Source organism: Haliotis rubra, unplaced genomic scaffold (assembly GCF_003918875.1).
Source record: "Haliotis rubra isolate DU_JTF1 unplaced genomic scaffold, ASM391887v1 Scf442, whole genome shotgun sequence".
In the NCBI taxonomy this organism is placed as follows: domain Eukaryota; kingdom Metazoa; phylum Mollusca; class Gastropoda; order Lepetellida; family Haliotidae; genus Haliotis; species Haliotis rubra.
This window is the reverse complement of record NW_025767127.1, coordinates 660627-673622: the sequence shown is the minus strand read 5'-3', so window position 1 is coordinate 673622 and position 12996 is coordinate 660627. Positions and strand designations below refer to the sequence as shown.

Below are 12996 nucleotides of genomic sequence, written 5' to 3'. Positions count from 1 at the left end.
TAGCTATTTTAAATAAGCACCTGCATACAGCTTCTACTTTGAATATGGCTTTATATAATTGCTTCACACACATGCTCGCTCACTCACTCACTCACTCGTGGCTTAGCTATTTTGGGGGTTAACAAATGCATAAAAAAATTGCATGGGTAGCGAATTAAACACCATGTAATCACTTTATATTATCATTTCAAAATATTTCAACCTAGAATCGTGTAGTTACATTGAGAATTGAATCACTGAGATGATCATGTATCCACAACAAACTGAAGGATATTGTTTTACGTTGAAGACAAGTAACGACAGGATGTGTTGTAGATAAAGATATACACTATCACATGCAGATTGATTACACTGACGGGTATCAGATCTTACAACTTCTACCTTTGTTGTGAATCTTTACATTTCCGAATACCACTGGTACTTCTAACATACCGGCCTGGATATCAGTTTCTAATTATTTCGACAAAAAGATTGAAATGATATTTTCTAAACTGAGAGTCACCTGATCAAAACTGATTATATTGTCTGGACATTATTGGCGTTAGATCTATGTGACTACGAAAGGTTAAATAAGTATACGTCACAATATGTTTGAGATCTTTAGAACACTACCTGTGTTATATATACTCTTGTATCCATTAACTGACTTCCAAATACGATCTGCAATGGTTCCATTATCGTATCTGGTCATGTGACGTCTGGCCGTGTAACTCTGGCCAAAGCCTCCTCCTGATTTCCTGTCCACTAGATCTGGTATTCATTATTTCGTTCGCAGATAACTGCCTTCTGAATGGTTTAAAAGTTATTAGGGGTCATTTTTATATTTACTCAATTTCTGAAGTTTGCTGGTTTGCCCGGCCACGTGTTTCTTTCAATAAATTCATGTTTTAGTGGAACCGCTTCCAGACACAAATGGTCTATACTTCAGGTCAGGTTTGTATATACAAGACACGTGTTAAAATTTGTGTTCAGCAATACAAAATTATTGTAAGAAGCAACTATGCTTGTAGTCAGATCAACTAATGGGATCAGCTTGGTCAATGCATGTCGCTGCAGCCCAGTTGGTGAGATTAATGCTCATTATGGCAATCATTGGATTGTCAGGTCCAGACATACAGATTTTATCATTTTTTTACAGATGTCATCATATGGCTGGAATATTTTTGAGTGTAGTATCAAACCACAGACAAACAAACGAATAAGGTTTAGCCAAGCTTTCTTTGTATGTTATTTCACAGTGGCTATAAGTTCAATCACTATCAATCTTACCAAATCAAAATGTGATATAATGACGGGGGGTTTCAGCTGCATCGCACACTGAGGAACAAATCAATCAATTTCGCTGATGTTACATCACTCTATGTTTCAAGAAACATACAAACATGGCTGACAGCGATGTGGCATACAGAATTACAAGAAGCATACAAATATGGCCGACAGCTATGTGGCATACAGTATTACAAGAAGCATACAAATATGGCCGACAGCTATGTGGCATACAGAATTACAACAAGCATACAAATATGGCTGACAGCAATGTGGCATACAGAATTACAAGAAGGATACAAATATGGCTGATAGTTTTGTGGCATACAGTATTACAACAAGCATACAGATATGACTGACAGTGATGTGGCATACAGTATTACAAGAAGCATACAAACATGGCTGACAGCGATGTGGCATACAGAATTACAAGAAGCATACAAATATGGCTGATAGTTTTGTGGCATACAGTATTACAAGAAGAATACAAACATGGCTGACAGCGATGTGGCATACAGAATTACAAGAAGCATACAAACATGGCTGACAGCGATGTGGCATACAGTATTACAAGCATACAGATATGACTGACAGTGATGTGGCAAACAATATTACAAGAAGCATACAAATATGGCTTACAGCAATGTGGCATACAGTATTACAAGAAGAATACAAACATGGCTGACAGCGATGTGGCATACAGAATTACAAGAAGCATACAAACATGGCTGACAGCGATGTGGCATACAGAATTACAAGAAGCATACAAACATGGCTGACATCTGTGAGGCATACAGAATTACAAGAAGCATACAAACATGTCCGACAGCGATGTGGCATACAGTATTACAAGAAGCATACAAACATGGCTGACATCTGTGAGGCATACAGAATTACAAGAAGCATACAAACATGTCCGACAGCGATGTGGCATACAGAATTACAACAAGCATACAAACATGGCTGACATCTGTGAGGCATACAGAATTACAAGAAGCATACAAACATGTCCGACAGCGATGTGGCATACAGAATTACAAGAAGCATACAAACATGGCTGACATCTGTGAGGCATACAGTATTACAAGAAGCATACAAATATTGCTGACAGCTATGTGGCATACAGTATTACAAGAAGCATACAAACATGGCTGACATCTGTGAGGCATACGTAAGGAAACTCTGGTGGCAGGCAGTCTGCCTGTTGTGGACCAGCCAGCATCAGAGTGTAGATCACTGCCATAAAGATCGCCATTCCATCGATCAGCTTATTTAGGTGTTCGGTAATAGATCTAATCAGTGTTATTTGTGAACTTCTGTCATTCAAGTGTTTTTATTAATCAGCAGTGTGATTAAAGATAAATGGGCAGCTGCTTGTTTGTGATGAAATGTTCGTGTTGTTGGACAGGTTAAATAAATCAAGTCTCCTGCTGGAGCTTGGTGAACCTGTTTACAAGAATGTAGTTTAAGTCATTAACTGTATTTAGAACAGATGATATTTTTGGCCAACTTACAGTGTTTTCTGTAAAGAGCATTGTAGTATCGCAGCAGTTCATACAAGCTGTTACCGCTATATGATGCCAGAGGTAAAAGATATGCATTTTGCAGTATATTGCAGTACAGGTGGCGGTATCATGGTATGTGGTGCAATATATTAGAGGTAAAGTGTTTAACAGCTACTGACACTGATTGTACATACAGATATGTTTTATATGCTAAAGTATATGTCCCAATCAGCATGGATGACACCATTTTGTACTCATCAATACAGGTGCTACAATGACATGAGAGAAAAATCACTCCTGCGTTTTCACCATTCTTTCAATCAAATTTGAATGGAGACATCCTTTGAATTATTTTGAGTTAAATGTTGCAAATAAAAACAAAACTTAACAGTAATGGAGACAAACAAACAATAATGCAGACTTTATTTTTGGGAAAGCTTAACAGTACACAAGTCATATGGTGCAGCTATGTACAAAGGCATATCATCTACTTGTTGGAATAAACTTGTACATCTTTGGAGAGATCCATGAGCATTGTGTGACTTACTGAGGATCATTATCAGAACAAGTACGGTATCTTCATCTACAAGGAGCAGCACTTGTGACAAGTAGGGTATTCCAGGACCATTGGAATGCAACTTGTGGCCATCTTACAGCCATTTCACTGACTGTCTTCTGTCTTTCAGAACAAACAGGTATAATAAAGCTGCATGTTCACATGACTATCTACAAGGCTGCTTACATCTACATTGATATTTCTGTAATTGATATTTGGGAGGTTGGTTGGATTCAGTATGGCTGAAGGGGTCGTTGTCAGCACAGGTACTACAGATATGTACCCCAGGTACGTTTCTGTATACAGACATGTACCCTAAACAAAGTCAAACTACAGAAACGTACCCGGTACCCTAAACAACGGACGAGTCCATATTCCGCGACCCAATACCGAAACCGTATGTAGTTGTTCCCGTTCAGCTGATTGTGAGTGATTTACGTTGTGCACCGTGAAATATTCGTTATACTGTGTATGCTCTTATATAACACAATCAAATGCATCTAATACAACAGTATGACAGTTCCGATTAAGAAAACTCCACAATGCAGAATGGAATCGTCCTAGGGTACATTTCTGTATTCTGATTATGGCCAGGGTACATTTCTGTATACAGAAATGTACCTGGGGTACACATCTGTAGTACCCGTACCGACAACGACCCTTTCAGCTTCAGTATGGCTCAGTACTGGAGGCTGCATGATCAAGATGAACATTATACCTTATTTCCTCTAGAAAGCTCTGGCATCTATTATGGCTCAGTACATAGAAATAGGAACCAAATCTCTGGTAAGTGCTGGTCTGCTAAAACCTTTCCCCATTACATCTGAATATCCTGTAAACTATCATGTCAGATACTGGATCGAAAAATACAGTTAACAAAGTCCTTGGCACAGAACAGGAAACATATAAAAAAAATACTTGTAAGCCATACCGACATTCTGAAGGTGATGAGTTTACATGAGCATGGTGACAGATGGACCTGGGCCATGGCAGGGCAGGTAACATTACAGGACAATAGCAGCAGTTGAGATGACAAGGCCTTCCACTTGTACCCTTTGGTCATGGCAGCACTAGTCTTACAACATTCAAGACCTCAGTAAAGTTTTCAATAGGCTTTATGGTAGACATGTGGAGGAAATGTCGAAATTTGATGCATCAATGACAAGAATGATGTTCGGTGCAATTCCCTATTTTGACTTATGCCATACGTTCCCACATTATTTCAGGTGAACAACTGACTAGACTTAGCATATATTTATTATGGGTGCCTACCCGTGAAGGTCTGGGTTAGAATATTGATCTTCAGTAACCCATGCTTGTCGTAAAAGGCGGCTACCAGGATCAGGTGGTCAGGCTCGCTGACTTGGTTGGCACATGTCATCGGTTCCCAATTGCGCAGAACGATGCTAATGCTGTTGATCACTGGATTGTCTGGTCCAGACTTGATTATTTACAAACCGCCACCATATAGTTGGAATATTGCTGAATGCGGCATAAAACAAAACTCACTCACTCGCTCAATTATTATGTTTGCCACCGATGGGGCAGGATACACTCACCTGGTATTATCCCTATTTCATAGTGATTCTTAAACACATGGTCTGTCATCATATTGCATGGTGACAATCACTGGATTGTTTGGTCCACACTCGATTTGTTTACAAACAACATCGTACAGCTGTAATACTGCTAAAACAATATATACTCACGATATAGTCACAATTGACTCTGCTTTTAGCAGAGATTTCTTATGGATGTGAAAAGAGTTTTGTCGCTTCTATCTACTTCTGACACTTTGGTCCCGTCACCCGTGTGTCATCAACCCGTGGTGGATATTGTGAGCATGCTTTTATTTCATATATGCACAATCCTCAGTGGAGGCAGAGGTATGGGTGACGTTTTTAACATGTCAGTTAAATAAATAATTGTATTCTATACCTACCGGTAATATAAATTATTTTAATATAGGTCAGCTTTAATCATGAAACGAAGAAACGAGTGGGAGCCTGCAACCATTTCATGCAACCTTAACGCACGCAAACAAGAAACACGAACATTAATTGGCTCTATCATTCACTATTGCCCAAGTAGTATAAGAGAGAGATGTTCATTATAACAGTATATACATTTGTGTGCTTGCACTGAAAAATGGATGTAAACTGTGTTCAAACTCGTGAACGAGCGAAATTCTCCCAAATTGAAGTTCACGCGAGAGTTTGAACAACGCTTTGACATCGTTTTTTTCAGTGCAAACACAAAATAAACTGACATTCAATTCTTATAGACGCTTTAACGCAATGCTTTCCACCCATTTGTAGATGATCATTGTTTAGTGTGTTTTAATACCTGGAAAATGTTGTAATGCCATTCGGGTTCAAGAACGTCGTATTGCAGCCGATGTTTGTATACAGCGATTTTCTTAACACATGTATCCCAACCCTTGAAGAAATAGTTCTCAAAGTATCCGATCTTTAAAATATATAACAACAAATTGCTATGGATTTGAAACTGCTTTAATAAGTATAACATCAATAACAGCATCAAACAGAAACAAATATCAGAAGCAATAACAATAGCATTTTAACCAGCTGGCATTGTACCTTTTCACTTGTAAATACCTTGTTTCACCACGTAATAATACACTGACCGACTTGAGGTTGTGCGCGCGGCGTATTTAATAGGAAGCTGATCTTGTTGTATTCTATTTATTTGTGATTGTTTATTGTGAAATTTATTGAGCAGTTGTTAAACAGACCTCGGTAGAAAACCCAGATGAACCCCAAAACCGCGAAACATTAAACTCCTGTAAAAGGAACAATGTTGGCAATCCGCTTGGTAGTGACATTGCCAAACTTGGGGTGACTTGAAACAGGTTCATTGAAGCTGATATTGGCATCACCAATTATTGGGGTCCTTGAAACCGAGCTCACACAAGTATGAGCGATTAGAGGGTTCAAGAGTAATGAACCTTGAAATTTAGATCACATGACCGCTCTCTCAACCAACCAACGCTCGAAATCTGTGTAAGAAAGCAATAAAACGAGTATATACATATGATTGCAATGGGTAAGCCTGGCCATGGAGCTGAAATTCTCCCAAATCCCGTAAAGACAGAATTACACCGCCAGATTATGTTCTAAATTGTCTGTCCTGGAATAAATGCCGAAGGTTTATCTAAACATAGCTGCAAGTCTTTGGTTTCGACATCACTCATGTTTATGACAGACGCACGTTAAGGACAGCTCCCCAGGAGGCACTGCCATTCTCTACTCACTTATTGAAGTGAATTTTAAAATATCGCGTATTTGTGACCTTCAGATATTATAAAACTAGAAAAATAGTTTCTCTTAAATGTTCCAGGATTTGGGTTTGAGCACATACTCAGATATTGTGACTTGTTCTGATACTGGATAGCTATTTGTGCTAGATTTCCGAGTTAGTATTGATTTTGTTTAAGGAAATAGCCATGTCCTCCACAACATTGATTGATTCTTTTAAAATTCAGGCAACATGGTATTGACCTAGACATAAATATTGACGAGTTTGTAAACAGTTTAATGGTGTGCTTTGCGAGAGGCGGACACCACAATGCAAGGTTTGCTTTATTTTTGTCATCAATATTTTTTGTTTATTTATAGTAAGTTTAGTGATTTTACACTGCTTTTAGAAACAATTCTAAATTGTCATGAGGCCATACCAGGAATGTGCTTCAGACACTGACGCCTCTTGAGACCTAGGGGTGGTGTGGTAGCCTAATGGTTGAAGTGTCTGCTCGTCACGCTGAAAAACCTGGGTTCGATTCCCCACCTGGGTACAATGTGGGAAGCCCATTTCTGGTGTTCCCCTCTGGGATATTGGGATTACTGGAATATTGCTAAAAGTGGTGTAAAACTACACTCACTCACTCACTCACTCACTCATTCTTGGGAACTACACCCTGGTATTCCTTGTACAAACAAACACTTCTACTGCTCAGCTACCCTTCCACCTTAATTCTGGTCAATATAATTCATAGTAATGTACACAGATACCAAAGCTCCATATCACACACACACACACACACACACACACACACACACACACACACACACACACACACACACACACACACACACACACACACACACACACACACACACACACACACACACACACACACACACACACACCGAAGATGACACAAAGAAAGGAAGTAATTTTTTTCCCCCATATCAGAGATATCCTGATGGTAAAGTGATTGCTTTATAATCCACTTAATAAGATTTAAGTATTTAGTTACGAGAATGTCCAAGTGAATATTCACCTAATACTACTTAGCCATATAAAATCAGCGCTGTCCTTTGATGTGACAGCGCCAGTGTCTACGGAGAAGTGGGTCTTGGTGCTAACATGGCACATCTGCCTGTATGACATATAAGGCTCTAAAACCATTAATGCTCTTCCTGCTCTTGTGTGGTCGATTCATCACCAAATATGTGGTTATCTGTCACAAGGGAGGTAATTACCACAAATACAGTTAACAGTATTAAATTCTGCCTGAATAACACATAGCATGCTATTTTCTGTTTACACCATGTAATTTTCAATCTGCTGGCAGATGATAGACAAATTACTATGTTGGCTGTTCTAGGATTATTCTGTAAAATTTTCTGAAGAATTTTCTCCGTAACCATGGCAACATAAAGGAATATATGCAAGTACTTCCCTAAAGCTGCAGTTTAGTGGTGGTCCCCTGAGGGGAGGATTCCATGAAGACTGTTGGGATTTTCTACACGAACAGCATGGTGTGTAGTTTGTAGGATGTTGTCGCCATTGTTATTTGCCAAAAGCTAAAACAAGAAAATTGGCAATCACTAACTTAAACTAAGCCCCTTAGCAGAATAACAACCTTCTAGTGTGGAAAATTACAATAGAATTACTGCTAAAAAGTGAGCAGTTTGAGATAGGATTTGTTTTTTGTTATTGTGTTGCCTGCCTGGCCTGAGCACTGACACTATAGCGGACCCTAAAATAACACTGCATTGATTGGAAATAAAGAAGTGTAGTTTGTGTCGAGTTTGAAGCTAATTAAGAGGGTAGGGGAAAAAGGCAGCCACATTTGACATGTGAGGAGGCTGCCATCACAGTCAGCTTTGATCTGGAAGTTTCAATATCTCCGGAGAATCCCGCTCAGTACACATGGAGGGAGACATATGCTTTGAAAGTAAATTGGTTTTGGTACTCACTGAGAGTCATTAGAAAGTTTCCAAGTGCAGGCGTACCCTTGATAACAGTTAGCTGTGGACATGTGGCAAGTTCTGTCAGAGGTTTATAGGTGTTCATGTTCACGTTGACTGTTTGTTCAGATGGTATGACCCTGTGGCAATAGGTTTGATGTTGTTGGTAAAGTCGGTCCTCAATTGTAGGGTGGTATAAGTCATATCAGCTAACTTAAATTTTGTACACAACAGTTATCCTCCAATGATTTTCATCCAATATTCCAACCCCCATGTCATCCCATTGCATATCATAACATTGTGTCTCCCCACAGCGTCCCTCAACAGTGTCCCTCCATACTGTCTCACTGGGTCTATATATAGTGTCCTAGTAGTGTCACTCAGTAGTGAGGCACCCACAGTGTCCCACAATGCCCCACCTACAGAGACCCACAATGCCCCTCCCAGTGTGCCACAATGCCCCTTTCACATGTCATATTGCTCTTACCACATCCCTCCCACAGTGTCTCAGTGCCCCTCCCACAACATCCCTCCCACAGCGTCTCAGTGCCCCTCCCACATCCCTCCCACAACGTCACAGTTTTGTACAATGCCCTCCAACAGCTACCCACAACATCCCTCCCACGTCTCAGTGCCCCTACAACAACATCCCTCCCAGTGTCTCAGTGCCCCTCCCACAACATCCCTCCCACAGCGTCTCAGTGCCCCTCCCACATCCCTCCCACAACATCCCTTCCACAACGTCACAGTTTTGTGCAATGGCCTCCAACAGCTACCCACAACATCCCTCCCACGTCTCAGTGCCCCTACAACAACATCCCTCCCAGTGTCTCAGTGCCCCTACCACAACATCCCTCCCACAGTGTCTCAGTGCCCCTACAACAACATCCCTCCCACAGTGTCTCAGTGCCCCTACAACAACATCCCTCCCACAACGTCACAGTTTTGTACAATGCCCTCCAACAGCTACCCACAACATCCCTCCCACGTCTCAGTGTGCCCTACAACAACATCCCTCCCAGTGTCTCAGTGCCCCTACAACAACACCTCCCACAGTGTCTCAGTGCCCCTACAACAACATCCCTCCCACAGTGTCTCAGTGCCCCTACCACAACATCCCTCCCACAGTGTCTCAGTGCCCCCTACAACAACATCCCTCCCACAGTGTGTGCCCTACAACAACATCCCTCCCACAGTGTGCCCCTACCACAACATCCCTCCAACAGTGTACAACATCCCTCCCACAGTGTCTCAGTGCCCCCTACAACAACATCCTTCCCCACAGTGTCTCAGTGCCCCTCTCTCCCACAACGCCTCCCAGTGCACCTCCCACAACATCCCTCCCACAGTGTCTCAGTGCCCTCCCACAACATCCTTCCCACAGCCCCTCCCACACAACATCCCCTCCCACAGTGTCTCAGTGCCCCTCCCACAACATCCTTCTCCAACAGTGTCTCAGTGCCCCCTCCCACAGTGTCTCAGTGCCCACAGTGTCAGTGCTCCCACAACATCCCTCCCCACAGTGTCTCAGTGCCCTCCCACATCCTTCCCAGTGTCTCAGTGCCCCTCCCACAACATCCCTCCCAGTGTCTCCCTCAACACAACATCCCTCCCACAGTGTCTCAGTGCCCCTCCCACAACATCCCTCCCACAGTGTCTCAGTGCCCCTCCCACAACATCCCTCCTCAGTGTCTCAGTGCCCCTCCCACAACATCCCTCCCACAGTGTCTCAGTGCCCCTCCCACAACATCCTCTCCCAGTGTCTCAGTGTCTCAGTGCCCTCCCACAACATCCTCCCACAGTCTCAGTCTCAGTGCCCCTCCCACAACATCCCTCCCACAGTGTCTCAGTGTGCTCCCCCAACATCCCTCCCACAGTGTCTCAGTGCCCTCCCACAACATCCTCTCACAGCTGTCTCAGTGCCCCTCCCACAACATCCCTCCCAGTGTGTCCTCAGTGCTCCTCCCACAACATCCTCCCACAGCGTCTCTCCCTCCCACAGTGCTCCCTCCCACAACATCCCTCCCACAGTGTCTCAGTGCTCCCTCCCACAACATCCTCCCACAGTGTCTCAGTGCCCCTCCCACAACATCCCTCCCCACAGTGTCTCAGTGCTCCTCCCACAACATCCCTCCCACAGTGTCTCAGTGCCCCTCCCACAACATCCCTCTCCTCAGTGCCCTCCCACAACATCCCTCCCACAGCGTCTCAGTGCCCCTCCCACAACATCCCTCCCACAGTGTCTCAGTGCCCCTCCCACAACATCCCTCCCACAGCATCCTCAGTGCCCCCTCCCACAACATCCCTCTCACAGCGTCTCAGTGCCCTCCCACAACATCCTCCCACAGTGTCTCAGTGCCCCTCCCACAACATCCCTCCTCACAGCGTCTCAGTGCCCCTCCCACAACATCCCTCCCACAGTGTCTCAGTGCCCCTCCCACAACATCCAGTGCTCCTCCCACAACATCCTTCAGTGTCAGTGCCCTCCACAGTGTCTCAGTGCCCCTCCCACAACATCCCTCCCACAGTGTCTCAGTGCCCCTCCCACAACATCCTCTCACAGTGTCTCAGTGCCCCTCCCACAGTGTCTCAGTGCCCCTCCCACAACATCCTCTCAGTGCCCTCCCTCAGTGCCCCTCCCACAGTGTCTCAGTGCCCTCCTCCCACAACATCCTCTCACAGTGTCTCAGTGCCCTCCCACAGTGTCTCAGTGCCCCTCCCACAACATCCCTCCCACAGTGTCTCAGTGCCCCTCCCACAGTGTCTCAGTGCCCCTCCCACAACATCCCTCCCACAGCGTCTCAGTGCCCCTCCCACAGCGTCTCAGTGCCCCTCCCACAACATCCCTCCCACAGTGTCTCAGTGCCCCTCCCACAACATCCCTCTCCCACAGTGTCTCAGTGCCCCTCCCACAGTGTCTCAGTGCCCCTCCCACAACATCCCTCCCACAGCATCCCTCCCACAGTGCCTCAGTGCCCTCTCACAACAGTTTCAGTGCCCTCCCACAGCTCTCAGTGCCCCTCCCACAACATCCCTCTCACAGTGTCTCAGTGCCCCTCCCACAGTGTCTCAGTGCCCCTCCCACAACATCCCTCCCACACAGCGTCTCAGTGCCCCTCCCACAACATCCCTCCCACAGTGTCTCAGTGCCCCTCCCACAACATCCCTCTCACAGTGTCTCAGTGCCCCTCCCACAGTGTCTCAGTGCCCCTCCCACAACATCCCTCCCACAGCGTCTCAGTGCCTCCCACAGCATCCCTCCAGCGCCTGCCCCACAACATCCCCCACAGCGCCTCAGTGCCCCTCCCACAACATCCCTCTCACAGTGTCTCAGTGCCCTCCCACAGTGTCTCAGTGCCCCTCCCACAACATCCCTCCTCTCACAGTGCCCCTCAGTGCCCTCCCACAGTGTCTCAGTGCCCCTCCCACAACATCCCTCCCACAGTGTCTCAGTGCCCCTCTCACAACGTCTCAGTGCCCCTCCCACAGTGTCTCAGTGCCCCTCCCACAACATCCCTCACAGTGTCTCAGTGCCCCTCCCACAGTGTCTCAGTGCCCCTCCCACAACATCCCTCCCACAGTGTCATCCCTCTCACAGCGTTTCAGTGCCCCTCCCACAACATCCCTCACAGAGTCTCAGTGCCCCTCCCACAACATCCCTCCCACAGCGTCTTGTTATCTGTCAGCTTTGCTGCAGACCTAAAGGAGAATATTAACGCAAAAGTTGTTTATGTCATAGGGGTAAAAGCATTTTAAAAGTCACTTTCCAGATTGAAGTTGAACAAAAACTAGCAAAATAAACATGTAAAAAATGCACTTATATTTCGCCTATTACGGAAACACCTGACAGTTAATGAGCAGAAGCAGGTGTCACGTGACATGATGTCATATGTGCCTGTTGCCTATGGCTTCCTCTTTGATTTTAGCTGACAACTTGACAGTGACCATGGATTCTGAAGCAATAAAAGATGTTCTTGGTGTCATATTTGACATGGATGTTAGACCATATAAATATGAGCTGACTTTACATCAGCTTGAAAAGTCAAGCGAAATGGAGTCACCACTTGATGTCCAAATAATCATTTATATAGACAATATAATTTCCAAGCAATTTTACTTTATATTTTTAATATGCTACAGTTTCAACCAGCACATTCACATCTGTAATAAATTACCAAACCTCAAGAAAATATAATTTTTTTAAAATGGGATTGCAGTGGATTCTGGCATTTTTATAAAAATTCATTGTCCCAGAAAATGTTATTAAAAATAATTATGCTTCAGACAGCGGAAATAGAAATTGTCTGCTACAAAAATTACATTGTTGCAAGGAATTATTTTGTTTGAAAAGAAATGATGATCCTATTTATCATATTATCTTGTCTCTATACAAGATCCCAGCCTGTATGAGAAGAGGTAATATATGCGATGCAGATAATTAGTGTCATGAAAA

General features: G+C 44.0%; 1 protein-coding gene across 1 annotated transcript; it reads left to right on the top strand.

Moving 5' to 3' along the window:
• The first annotated feature begins 9132 nt into the window (after positions 1–9132).
• LOC124289468 (extensin-like) lies at positions 9133–12246 on the top strand. Its single transcript, XM_046726083.1, has 7 exons — positions 9133–9537; positions 9709–10168; positions 10269–10573; positions 10684–10963; positions 11459–11653; positions 11741–11959; positions 12089–12246. Exons 1-7 carry the CDS (start codon positions 9133–9135, stop codon positions 12244–12246), a joined length of 2022 nt encoding a protein of 673 aa, XP_046582039.1.
• The last annotated feature ends 750 nt before the right edge of the window (positions 12247–12996 follow it).

Excerpts from the sequence above, each read along its gene's own strand:
- LOC124289468 (XM_046726083.1), top strand. The coding sequence starts at position 9,133 with ATGCCCTCCAACAGCTACCCACAACATCCCTCCCACGTCTCAGTGCCC. Across the intron at positions 10,574-10,683 it reads CCCACAACATCCCTCCCACA|TGTCTCAGTGCCCCTCCCAC; the intron begins GTGTCTCAGTGC and ends TCCCTCCCACAG. Across the intron at positions 11,960-12,088 it reads TGCCCTCCCACAGTGTCTCA|TGTCTCAGTGCCCCTCCCAC; the intron begins GTGCCCCTCCCA and ends CCCCTCCCACAG.